This window comes from Enoplosus armatus, chromosome 13 (genome assembly GCF_043641665.1).
Source record: "Enoplosus armatus isolate fEnoArm2 chromosome 13, fEnoArm2.hap1, whole genome shotgun sequence".
NCBI classification, from domain to species: Eukaryota; Metazoa; Chordata; class Actinopteri; order Centrarchiformes; family Enoplosidae; genus Enoplosus; species Enoplosus armatus.
This window is the reverse complement of record NC_092192.1, coordinates 9900687-9913699: the sequence shown is the minus strand read 5'-3', so window position 1 is coordinate 9913699 and position 13013 is coordinate 9900687. Positions and strand designations below refer to the sequence as shown.

At 40.6% G+C, this 13013-nt stretch overlaps 2 protein-coding genes across 2 annotated transcripts; one reads left to right on the top strand and one right to left on the bottom strand.

Moving 5' to 3' along the window:
* Positions 1 to 2733: 2733 nt before the first annotated feature.
* Positions 2734 to 6758, bottom strand: LOC139295346 (ras-related protein Rab-32-like). The gene is made up of 4 exons (XM_070917524.1): positions 6566 to 6758; positions 5610 to 5740; positions 4341 to 4478; positions 2734 to 2895 (listed from the first exon to the last, which is right to left on the bottom strand). The coding sequence occupies exons 1-4, from the start codon at positions 6756 to 6758 to the stop codon at positions 2734 to 2736; spliced, it is 624 nt and encodes a 207-aa protein (XP_070773625.1).
* Positions 6759 to 9193: 2435 nt separating this feature from the next.
* Positions 9194 to 11697, top strand: LOC139294855 (ras-related protein Rab-39B-like). The gene is made up of 3 exons (XM_070916806.1): positions 9194 to 9408; positions 10547 to 10817; positions 11542 to 11697. Exons 1-3 carry the CDS (start codon positions 9194 to 9196, stop codon positions 11695 to 11697), a joined length of 642 nt encoding a protein of 213 aa, XP_070772907.1.
* Positions 11698 to 13013: the final 1316 nt, after the last annotated feature.

Sequence of the window (13013 nt, the reverse complement as noted above, 5' to 3'; positions counted from 1 at the left end):
TTTTTTATCATACAGCAGACGGAGTACTTTTTCAACCAGATGGTTAAAAGAGTCTTTGAGGATTCTGGAAATACCTTCATTTTTAAACAAGCTTCAGGGGGTTTTCAAACATTGGAGGTTAATTATCTTTTAGAGAAACTGATGGTTTCCACTGTGACTCCAGTGTATGCTCAAACCATCCAAAAGATACCCAAGTTACCCACCCAAAGATATTCAGTTTACCATGATCAAAACAGAAGAAGCTGGAGCTATGGAATGTTTTTGCATTTATCTATAAAAAATTACTGAAACGATCGATTATAAATATAGTTGCCGATAATCCAATAATTGTTTCAGCCCTGTTGCTCTCTTTGTGAATCAAGTCAATGTCAAGATTTATTTGCAGATTTTGAGGGTGAAACGTGTTGACTTGAGCTGAGAGGATGTGACATGAATGAACAATGCTGCTGAAAACATACTACGTAGTGTACAGCATCACAAATGCATATTTTATTGCATGTAGTCTGGTCCACAGAGAATGCACTTACAAATGTGTTGCATTACAAGGCCAGGCTATTACACATCAAAGGGAGTGAAGTAAAATATAAAGCAAATGCCTAATTTGAAAACATGGAATTTCAAATAACACTCGAGGCAGACTCAACAAAGGCGGCTGTTCTGTCGTCCCTGCACTGAAAAGAGCAGCACATACCACGTTTCTGACTGCCAAGAAATTGATTTTCGGGTTGAATTTAACGCCTCATACCAACAATAGAGCCAATAGTTTGACAGTGAGTCAGGTTTGCTATCAAAGTTATTATATCTAGAGTGAAATATCCATCTTTTGAGGATGAAATGTCAACTGGTATAGACTTAAACCACACATACATACATGATGAAATGGAAATTAGTGCTTAACTATAAGGAGATGCTACTGTATATCATGAAAAGAGTATTGCTGGAAGAACCACAGATGTCGTAAAGTGGTTTACACTTTACTTCCGCTATTCCTAATTAAAGAGATTCTCACTCCCACTAATAGCTTTTAGGTGTTATCAACTCACTGAGCAGTCCATTTACTGGACATATCTTCGAAATTGACTCTTCTCCATTACCTCCACAACATTCATGTTTATTTCTGGCTACAAAGGATTCTTGTGTGTTTTTCTCGATTGCATGCCAAAAAACAGATTTTCCAGTCCTTTGGTTTATCATCCAATGTGAAAGAAAATGTCTTTACATATTAACAGGCCATTTATGAATATACAGGATGTATCCTGCTGTGTATTAATGTTACATAAAGGGATTAATATTACATAACGTGGGGAAATAGCTAGCTTTACATTTGCAGCTCTACAGGGAGGTTAAGTGACTGACTATGACTTGGCCAGGCACAGTAACTTCCTGGAGTCTCCTCTGGTTGTCTGGCAACTGCTCCGAGCCAAGAAATAGTCCCACACATAACGCTCGTAAAAAGGCGAATTGTTGTTTTTATGCTTAATTAAACAAACAAGATATGACGTGTTCATATGTGAGATTTAGAGGTGCTGGTAGATGGATTTTGTTTGGACAGAGCCAGGCTAGCTGTTTCCCCCTGTTTTCAGTCTTTATGCTAAGCTAAGCTAACCGACCGCTGGCTGTAGTTTTATATTAACGGAACAGATAAATCTTCTCATCCAGCTCTTTTTTTTTGTCAAACTACTATTTTAAAGGGCAGGAATGAATTCTCATGCTCAGTCTATAATAAACACATTAGATACATCTGAACAAATCTGAACGTAATTCTGCAGATTGAGCTGGAAGCCTGAATCTGCAGTCAAGTCATAGATCTCAGTCTCACTAAAGTGTGGGTGTGTTAGCTTTAGGTTCAAGCTCATCCTCAGCTTTCTCTGTATACCCTCCACAGGCTGCTGATTGTAATTCTGATGCTCGTTGTGATGCAGTGTTGATTAAACACTGGTAAAAATGCACCTTGTACAGTCAGCACTCATACAAGGCCCACAGTATGCATGAAATTAAGGACTCTGCAGACTTTTTCAGCATTTTTCAGTTTTAGCTGTTTTCATATCTCTTAAAGACTTCATTTTAGTCACTCTGACCTGACAGCAGACTGCGTGATGATGGGCTGAGGAAAAGTGCAAAGAATGTAAGAAGGCTTCATGATTTTAGTCTGTGTTCACACTACAGACAAAAGTGCCAAAGTTTTAGGAGCTGTCAGTTCAGACAAATGTCAAAGACACAATGTCAAATATGTTCAAAGCAACCACGAGAAGCATGTGTACAAAATAGGAGTCCATAGGAGGGACTGTAAGTTTATACTGATAATAGATATGAGTTACATCATAGAATGTAGCACAAAAAATGTGCAGTTTTCATGTGCAAATGTAATTACTTTAAAGACCTTTTTCATACCTCTAAAAGATAAAATAATACCGTACAATTTCTGTGGAGAAAAAAAAGCATGAAATAAACAAAAGTTTTACATAGCTGAGAAATATAAATCATAACCTATAACTAAAATATAAAAAATAAAAAGTTGACATATCAAGCTTTGTGTGCTAGATGTCATGTTGCCCTGCAGTGTGAACACAGCCCATGAACATTGGTACAAAGCTCTACCTGTTTTACATTTTCCTTCACTAATCACTGTAGCCTATGGTGATTTTTTTTACACACAGTCCCTGAGCCAAACTTATCTCTGTGGCCGTGGCCCCACAGCTGCTCACTTCCTGGTTTTCTGTGATTGGTCAGGAGTCACCATTTCATACATGACGAGCAGTTGACATGATCCTTCACGGTGTTGGTGTATCCAGACAGGACGAGGGAGCTGGGGTCTCGCTCTATCGTCGGGCTCTCCTCGTTGTTCAGGATGTGCTCTACCAAGCAGCGCGTTGCCTCCTCGATGTTTGCGTTTTCCTGAGGGAGGGAATAAAAGAAGACACCTGTGAAGAAATCCTGCACTTTCCTGCACACAGCCATAGTGGCCTTGCTCTAGGGATGGCACTGCCGTTCGATCGGTCCACCACTTTGGTCCAAACTGAAATATCTCAACGACCACTGAGTGGACTACCATTGATTTTTGTACAGACATTCCCAGAAGATGAGCTCACCTGACTTTTCATCTAGTGCCACCATGAGGTTGACATTTGTAGTTCAGAGTGAAATATCTTGGCATTCATCAGGTCAAAATTTCAATTTATCAGGTACTTTTGTTTATGACCAAACGCCTGCAAAAACAATGACATATCCATGAGCCTAGTGCTGAGTTTAGAGCTAATTAGCAAATGTTAGCATGCCAACAGGCTAAAACTAAGATAATGAACGTGGTAATCGTTATGCCTGCTAAACATCAGCATGGTAGCATTGTCATTGTGAGCATGTTAGCATGCTGATGTTAGTATTTGGCTCAAAGCACCGTTGTGTCTAAGTGCAGCCTCACAGAGCTGCTAGCATGGCGGTAGATACAATATACCGTTATGTACTGTTTGACCAAGACCTTTACTTTTACTGTTTGCCAGGTAAACAGGAATGTGTTTGCAGTGTGCAGTGTCACCTTTATGTTACACATTATTTCTGGGTACTGAGATGTAGAAATGTGCTGCCTGTTGTAGCCATTCGCCTAAGCTGTCCACGATTGTTTAATGCAACCTTTATCACAGTCAGAATGGAAAATACAACATATTAAAAAGTCTGATTTTGACTTAATTGACTATCTCCCTTTTCATTCTGACATTGCACACTAAACTAATGAGAAGCCAGGATGTCACACACCGTTAGAAACACTATTGTTTCTGTCCTGTCTGCTGAGCCTTCATGTTCACTAACTACACTACTAGCACCCTGGTGTGTAACTCATTAGAAGGGCTCTGGATGAGTGGAAAAAAACAGAGGGCCAATTCACACCAGACTGCAGACATTCCTCTATTTGTCTCTTGAGAGCACAGCAAATACTGTTTTCTAACATTTAGTGTTTGCGCGGTAATTTTCTGGATCATTTATTTTTACAGAGGGCTTCTGTTATCTAATAACATTACTGTTATTTTAGCCTGTCAAATGTGTAGTTAACCCAACTGTGTGGAGTATAGAGCAGATGACTATGATTCAGCGCCGAATTAATTATTTTAGTCTTTGCCTCAAGTCAAGCGCCTTTTCAACACAAGCACATTTAGGGGTTGAGCAAAAAAGCACTCTAACCTTTTATATTCCCGGCCCATATTTGGATAGAAATCACTAAATGATTTGTGAAAAAAGTGACTACCGCCTGAATCTAACTCCAAATGTTTTTTCCACTGATTTTACTTGTTCAGAAAGCTGCAGTAATTATCTCCAATGTTGCGCATCCACTGTCTCCCCTCTCGTACCTTTGCAGAGGTCTCGAACCAGCCAACAAAGCCATTCTCCCTGCAGAAGGAGTCAAGTTTGGGCTGCTGGGAACCCAGCTGGTCTGACTTATTGGCCAAGAGTACAGCTGGAACTGGCCTCCCATGGTTCAGGGTCACCTTAAGAGAGAAGAAAGACGGGTAACATGAGGGTTGTTCAAACTGTAATATCATGCAACTTACTTTTTGGGCTATTTAAAGTTTAAAACCCTACGAGAATTTGTTGTAAAAGTACGCTTGTATTATCTATCTTTAGGTATGTAGGGTATAACAAATCTAATCATGAGTGCAAGATACAAATTGTAAAGGTGTCAAGCTCGAAACGAGGAGAGCTCAGATTCAAGTTTTCACATATTTCTTTACATTTGATAGATTGTTAATATAATCATATTGATGATGGAGTCTTTAAGGCGTCAGTATGCTTCAACCGCAGTGCTTCTCGGATGGTAAAATAGCATCTGGAACCCCCTCCCCTCTCACCTTTTCTGATGTCATAACTCACAATTTCTGAAACTTTCCGAAGACAATAATACAACATGGACACCCACTTCATGCAGCGATTGGCCAGATAAATGAAGGTGAGAAAGTAAGCAGAGTTTAAACTTCATTCTCAAGCTGCATTTTTTCATTTTTCACACAATTACTTCCCTCACTTTTTGTGTGTACATGTGTACAACTGTTCTGACATGAGAAAGGTTTGAAGGGAAGGGGGTTTCAGACCCATCTGAACGCTTTAAGCAGTTCCAACGTAGTATCCTTTGACTCTTACTCCCTTTCAGTAGCATTACAGAGCAATCACAGACAAGTTGGGCTGGAAAACATGAAGGTGCTGCTGTGTGCAGGCTATTGATGTCACCTTACATAAATTTTGGGCATGCAATTACAACTACTTTTAAAGAGTCCTGCTCTTTGGAGCTGTCAACACACACTTGTGCTTCTGGCAGCTGTTAAATCCTTTCTTAATCCTGTCGCATAATCTCACTTGAATTTGTTCCTACAGTTAGAAAAGTAATGCACTCTGAATACTTTAATGACATTTTACAAATACAGTATGTGAAACCCAGACATTGAAATACTTCACTGAAAATTGAGGACATCTAGATTGAAATGTGGATAATGTATATGTGGCTTTGTGTGTTGTGAATTTTTACACCTCTGAAAGGGACAAAATGACAGGAGAGAAAGAAAGGTCTCAGTTTGAGCTTCTCCATTGGATGTTGACCAGAGGTGGGTCCACGTTAGACGTCTCACCTTCGAGTCCAGATCATCCTTCCACTTCAGCACGGCGTCAAACGTGGAGGCTCTCGTCACGTCAAACACCACCAGCGCTCCCACCGCCTCCCGGTAATAGACACGAGTCATGTTCCCATACCGCTCCTGTCCTGGGACGCATGGACAGCCATCAGACACACACATATTCATGTAAAGACACCTTTAAAGTCCGTGAAACTAAATCAACTCACAGCACGGTTTATTAGTGACAAATATTGGGAGTGTGAGTTTGTCTGTGTGTGTGTGTTTATTCTACAGTAGCTGCCATCATGTGACTGATATTATGAGCATGGGATCACTTGAGTCACAGCCAGGCACAAGATCTACATTCCTCAACCAGGCATGAAATGACAGGGAGGGACCCAGGCATCCAGTGGACAGACATGCTGTCACTGGGAGTTCACATCACTCACTGCAAAAATCTCCATCTTATAAAGTTATGCTTGTGTATCACTGAGTTGTAAAAGAATGTGTAATTTTTTGTATTCAAGTGAAGGAGTCTGTGTTATTCTGTCTTGTTTTAAGACAGTTGATTGTATTGAAAATCAGTTCATATATCTTACTGCACTGACAGAAAACAGGACTTTTAGGACTCACAAATTGCTTGATAAGTTGCAGATGTTTTGCAGTGCTGTCCAACAACCATTTTTCTCATGTTTAAATGTTTTTTTACAGGCTCCTTCTTTCCTACAACTGCCCTCAGATTGATTTTCACAAGCTTATTTCCAGAAGCAGCTTTAAGAACTTAACAGGTTTTCACAGCTGCTGAGGGTGAAACAAAAGGTTTTTGTTTCCAAAGATCCCAAAACACACACTCTCTCCTACAGAAAATAAATCCCAGTCCTGATCTACAGGCAGAGCTTTATAGTTTTAACAGTCACCTGATGCACAATAAGCCTGTAAACCAGGATGCATTACGTTAAAGTTTCACAGACCTGCTATGTCCCACAGCTGAAGCCGGATCACAGTGTCGTTGTCCCACTGCAGCACCTTCAGGGCGAAGTCCACCCCGATCGTGGCTCGGTAGTGCTGGGAGAAGATCTGATGGACGTACCGCTTGATGATGGACGTTTTTCCGACTCCCAAGTCCCCGATGACCAGGACTTTGAACAACAACTCCTGCTGCATGGCCGCAGCTCTGCAGAAAAACTACTCCTCAGTAGACCTTTGGAAACTTTACGAAGGATGCTGGTGCAGAGGAATCTCAACCAAACTGTAAACTATATTAAAGTTATGGACGGTAAAATAAATTGTATTAGGCTAGTAGAACATCTTCTTCCGTCCAATGCACTAAAAACAAACGTTATTATGATCCCAAGTCATCGAGATTTGCGAACGAAGCGGTCAAGATCTCCTGTGATCACCGCAGGCCACCAGTTTCATCACACAAGACAGTCTGGATCCGTTTACTTCACGGTCCACTCTCTGATCCTGTAACTCCAAGACCCTGTTAACTGCTGGTGCGTTTAAGCGGTCCTCGTAAAAGTCGGATTAAGAACCTGTAGTGCAGCAGAGGGGGTTTTCAGGCTCAGTAAGTAAAAGTATCAATACCACAGTACAAATGTACTCTGTTAGAGGTAATAGTCATTAAAATGTTAGTATGAGTAAAAGTAACTACAGACGTATTAGCAGCAAAATACTTAACGTATCAAAAGTAAAAACAGTCCTACTCATTATACAAAATGGCCCCATTCAGAGTTTCACACTATTATATTAACGTTACATTATTAGATTATTATTACATATGCATTAACATGTAAACAGCATTTCCCTTAACTAATGATAATATCTTAATCATCATATTTATATATGATCATTCATTATGTTTAGTTTGTAAAATCATTAATGTCTCTCTCCCATGGGTGGGGGTGGGGTTGGGATGGGATGTTGATTGATGTCATGTCTACTTCCTGGTAGTTTAGTAAAAAGAAGAAAAAAAGACTCGGTTGCTAATGTAACTACGTGTTGCTGGATGGTTTTTACACCAAAAATACCAAAATAATTGTGAACAATGTTGTAGGTTGATAATAATTTAAAAAACGAGACTAAACGAGTATATTCATGTCACGTCGTGATTACAGTTTTTTGTTCCTACAGCCTGTGAAGGCAGCAGCAGGACGCTGAGGATTACTGCTGCGCCGCTCTGTGTGCAGTTACGGTAATGGTGCTGATGAGGGCGAGGAGGAGGATGTGTGATGCTGCTGTTGTGTCCTGCTGCCATTTCATCCGCGGATCATCACGGAAACATCAACAGTCCTGCTCAAATTCACCCGCAGCTCGGATCATCTGTCGGTGTGCGCGCTCAACAGGCTGGTTTAAGCTTCAAAAACGGGTCAAACGTTGATGGTAGACAAGAGGCCTAGTTCATGTGATGCATGTTGTTGGTGCAGGTTATTCCTGTGAGCAATAACACGACCACTGCTGCTCTGGAGGATCCTTTTTAAAAGACATAATCACCGATATGGGGTTTGCTTTTTATAGGTACTGAGCTCTTAACTTTAAGGTAGGTCATTATTTACTTTTTTATTAGGTTGTTGTGCTGATTCTTAATCATTAAAGTAAATAATACTCAAACTGGCATTAGGCTAAGTGGGCTGGGCCTCATGATCCAAACAATTCACTCATCATTTTCTATGAACTTTGTGGGATATCTTATTAGGAGTGTGGCTGGAGGCCTACTAGGAAGCAGTGTCAAGTATCTACTATCAACTAGCAGCCATGTTTAGCAGCTATCTCTTCTTTAAGCTTATATTTGGCTAGCTTCAAGGCCTCATTGTGTGTTATTGCTGTATAACAATCAGTCTACTATCCACATGGGGGCTGACTACGCCAATGTTTATTGAGTTGGAGAGGAGTGGCCTCCCCCTCCCCTCCTTTCCCCTCAAATTAGATCACCCAACTGTAAATCACATGGACGCTGCTGAGGTGATTTGAGCCTGTTACGCTCTCCTCATGATGGGTGCCACAGTACTAAAGAATGATCCATGCGGTCAACGCAGTCAGTGGATTGAATGCACATTTGTGTTTAATCTGTTTAAACACATCCTTTGTTGTTTTGTCTCATTTATTGCCATTTTCCGTTTGAAATGTGTGACAAAAGACATCATGTTAGGATTCTACGTAATGTGGTTTCCTGCGATTTCATGTGTGGAAAAAAGATCTACAAATGAAGCATTAGTTCATATTTGTCCTAATTTACTCTTCCAGGGACTGATCTTGTTCTGGAGGAAAAACTGCAGCTGCAAGGTCAAGACAAGACCGTGTTTTAGATTTCATATTTTGTGAATATCATTGCTTTATCAACATTATATCAGCATCTCTAGCTAATAAAGCTCAATCTTCATTTCATTTTCATTTCAGTTTAGTTATTTCCTCAAAAGATTAGATGATTAGATGAACTGGTCAAGACAATCTAATATGGATTAGAGCTGAAACAATTCATTGATAGTAAACTCAGTATCTTTTGGTATTTGTCGGACAAAACAAGACATTTGAAGCCCGAATATGGATGATATTACTGAGTGAATGATTTTATTTTGTCACAGATTTTATTCTGGTGAGACATGGAGACAATATGGCTTTATCAGTTTCGTCTCATCGTCATCGGAGACTCCACGGTGGGCAAGTCGTGTCTGATCCGGAGGTTCACAGAGGGCCGCTTCGCCCAGGTGTCAGACCCGACGGTCGGGGTGGACTTCTTCTCCCGTCTGGTGGAGATCGAGCCGGGCAAAAGAATCAAACTACAGATCTGGGACACTGCAGGACAGGAGAGGTTCAGGTGAAGACAGGACGCTTTCTTTCTCTGTTCATCCACAAAACGGCATCTTGAGACATTAAACAGAAGTCACACAGATCTCTGCTGCTTATGTTTCAGGGCTTTTTTTCCTGCGTGTGTTTTAAGGTGACAAGCTTCTTTATCATGATCAACATGGGCTCTGTGGTTTATTTTGAGACACTGGTGATTGTCAATAATAATTAAACCACTGAATCCGCAGCTGAAAATAGTCCCCAACAAATGCTGTATTTACTCCTGTTTGAATAACGTTTACTAAAAACGACTGTGCCTGACTGATTTAAGAGATAAAAAAATGAGTATACATTCATGACCAGTTTTAACAATTTATATCTTCAAAAGTAACAAATGGACTTGGGGTAAGAGCCACAGACAGGGGAGGGAAGTCATAATTCTTAACTCTGTTTAAATATGCTTTTTTGTGATTTGGGTGAAGTGACCATTATTGAATTCGATGTGTGTATCCACAGCAGTTCAGACTGTGGCTGCAGCCCAGTCACCCCAGGAAATACATTCATATTGGATGAATCTGCAGCACATGATTTCCATCCGGCGCCATCCATCCAAGTAGTTAGCTCTTTATGTAGTGAAACAGAGAGGTTAGGGTGGTGGATAAGTGTGTAGACATTTGACTTTCATGCAGAAGACCAGAGTTTCCATTCCGTCACTATTACAATCTTTCACGAACCTTAACCAAGTGATTTAGTTGCCCAACTAACAACCTCTTAACCATAGTTAAAGGATATGGCTGGCAATATACTTCATATTGTTATTGCCAACAAATCCCATGAAAAGACCAAAAACAATGTATTAGTTCGTTTCTCAGTACTTGTGTGGCTCTCAGCCCATTGGTTCCTACTGAAGACATAAATCTTTCAAAGCAGGTCATCGATTTATATATTTGTTTAATTTGGTGGGGACTATTTCCTGTGGCGGGTTAGTGAGAAGGATGGTGTATGTTGCATCAAATTAAAAATAAACTACAGTGGCCGTGTTGGAACATATCACCCAGTGGCTCATTGATGTGACTTGTTAGTGGGATCAATTCATTGTTGGTTTTGGGCTTTTCATGGAATTTGTGGACAATAAGAAAAATTCACAGTCTATCTACTTATCTGTCCAGGTCTATCACCAGAGCTTACTACCGTAACTCAGTGGGCGGACTCTTGCTCTTCGACATCACAAACCGCCGCTCCTTCCAGAACGTCCACAACTGGCTGGAGGAGGCCCAGAGCCACGTCCAGCCGCACAGCATCGTCTTCCTGCTGGTGGGTCACAAGTGTGACCTGGAGGCCCAGCGTCAGGTGACCCAGCAGGAGGCGGAGAAGCTGGCAGGCGCCTTCAGGATGCGCTACGTGGAGACATCGGCACGAGAGGCTATCAACGTGGAGAAGGTGCGGATGAGATTTTGACTTTTTCATCGCAGATACGTGATAATCTGTGATTCTCTTATTGTGTGTTTGGCTTCATCAGCTTCAAGGCAACTTCTGAAACAAATCTTGTGGCCTTTCTCAAAGGATGGAGTTGCTCAGTTCAGTTGTCAAGGAGATGGTTATTTGTTATCATGTGGCCTAAGTAAGACATTTATGCTATCACATTGATGTAATTGCACCATACTGATATTTAAAAATACTATACTTTCTGTAATGTGTACTTTGACGTACCCGTGTACCTGGACTGTACAAAAATGATGATGAGGAGGGCTAAACTCTATGTTTCACTTTTTTAAAAAGCAAAGCCCTCCCCAGAGTTATTGTAGTTTCCTTTGGGTTCATTTTTCCATTTTTAACTGAAAGTACACAAAGAATTTAAGATGGCTTACTTCAGTTTAAAGCTTAAAATGTTAATGGCATGATAATTTTCACAGAGCTCAATAGAAGTGGAATTAGCAATTAGCAAAATTATGGCAAACATAACTAAATGATGCATCCTGTTTACAGAATATTCCCGGCTTTCCTTATTTTCGAACCAAGAGCTGTCATCGACACATTTTACTGTAACGTAGTGCAACTTCCTGTTAAGATGCAGAATAAAATGCCCTTAATGCCTTTTGCCAAATGAACATTTCTATGACCGTTTATGATCCTTCACAATCTGGTTTTGTTTCCTTTTCATAAGGCGTTTGTGGATCTGACCAAGGACATCTTTGAGCTGGTGCGGAGCGGGGACATCAAGATCCAGGATGGGTGGGAGGGAGTCAAGAGTGGATTTGTCCCCAACACCGTTCATTCCTCTGAGGAGGTCGCCAAGGGCAGCCGGCAGTGCTTCTGCTGATTCACCTGGGTGCAGCATGTGGGGTGGCAGGTGGTAATACTTCAGTGGACTCCATCTGCAGGAGAGCTCTCTGGCCTTGGCTGCACTCAGGCCAGTGTTTTTGGGGGACTCGTAATATTTCCCTGCTCAGTTACACACTTTACTTCTATATATAAGACACTGTTTTAGCCTGTTTATGGCTCCAAACTTAACGACACTTTGTCGATGTTCCTTACAGGCGTAGAAGCACAAGAAGCATCCTAACCCCCTCACTGTTGTGTGTGCATGTGTGTGTGTGACTGTAATAATCCTGCGGTCTTTGCAGCTTTACTGCACTTTCGGCCTTTCCTGATGTGTACAGTTATACTCCAGTGGCCAGTTATGTTGTAGGCGCACATCTCTTAAAAGACTGATAACTGTCCCTGTAGTGTGTTTATGCTCATGCTAATTTAAATCTGAATCAGTGATGCCAAGACTGAGCCACGCCTCTTCCTTTTCATGCATAATACTCAGAATATGTTTCAACCTTGTACAGACAATATTCAGTGAGAGCGATGAGACAGAAAGAGTACTGCACTGAGTGGAAGATAATGAACTCAAATGGAACCAAAGTTTGAGATACTGACTCTGTCATGTTTGTTTGTCTGACTGCGACCTGCTGACGACTGCTGGAGAAAGAGTTTGCACTGTGAAAATGTCCTCTGGAACATTTGCTGTTTGCTGAAAGGAAAAGCTACTGTAGCTGCTCACTGATAGCCATTATAACTTCATCACTACAAGGATTTTCTTTTTTTATCAATATGGTAAGTACCCAGCTGTGTTTACTACTCTGTGTTGGTTTACTGGTGAGAACAGTTAAGCCTTTTGTATGGAACCCCAAAGTGTTCAATATTAAATAAATACAGGAAGACATTTTGAAATAAATAATCATATGAATAAATTGTGTAAAATATATAAATTAACCAACAATTCATTCAGCTAATTCCACCATTCTTATTCTAATTTTTTATTTTTATTTTCAAACGTCTGTTTTTATTTCATAATGGCATTTTTCCTCAATAACGATTTATTTCACATCACATTTTATCATTATGTGACAGTCTTTCTGTGTGGTTTCCATCAGGAGCTAGCTAACAATGCTAACACTATCTTTTCCTTTTGATGCTGAGTAATAATTTAAGCTTTAGGCTTGGTAGTTAGGTAGCACGTGCCGCCTTGATAAGCTAAGCTAAGCTATAGCTTTAGTTACTGAGTCTGTATACTCTAGCTAAGAGAAGCTAACTGGCTAAATTTGATAGCAGTTGTTGAGCTAGCTTAAGAGAGGCAGGGGGAATGTG

Bases quoted from the DNA above. Each gene is read 5' to 3' on its own strand.
- LOC139295346 (XM_070917524.1), bottom strand. From the start codon at position 6,758: ATGCAGCAGGAGTTGTTGTTCAAAGTCCTGGTCATCGGGGACTTGGGA. The intron at 4,479-5,609 runs GTGAGACGTCTA...TTCTCTCTTAAG, and splicing joins AGGATGATCTGGACTCGAAG to GTGACCCTGAACCATGGGAG. The intron at 2,896-4,340 runs GTACGAGAGGGG...TCCCTCCCTCAG, and splicing joins GGTTCGAGACCTCTGCAAAG to GAAAACGCAAACATCGAGGA.
- LOC139294855 (XM_070916806.1), top strand. From the start codon at position 9,194: ATGGAGACAATATGGCTTTATCAGTTTCGTCTCATCGTCATCGGAGAC. The intron at 9,409-10,546 runs GTGAAGACAGGA...TTATCTGTCCAG, and splicing joins GCAGGACAGGAGAGGTTCAG to GTCTATCACCAGAGCTTACT. The intron at 10,818-11,541 runs GTGCGGATGAGA...CCTTTTCATAAG, and splicing joins AGGCTATCAACGTGGAGAAG to GCGTTTGTGGATCTGACCAA.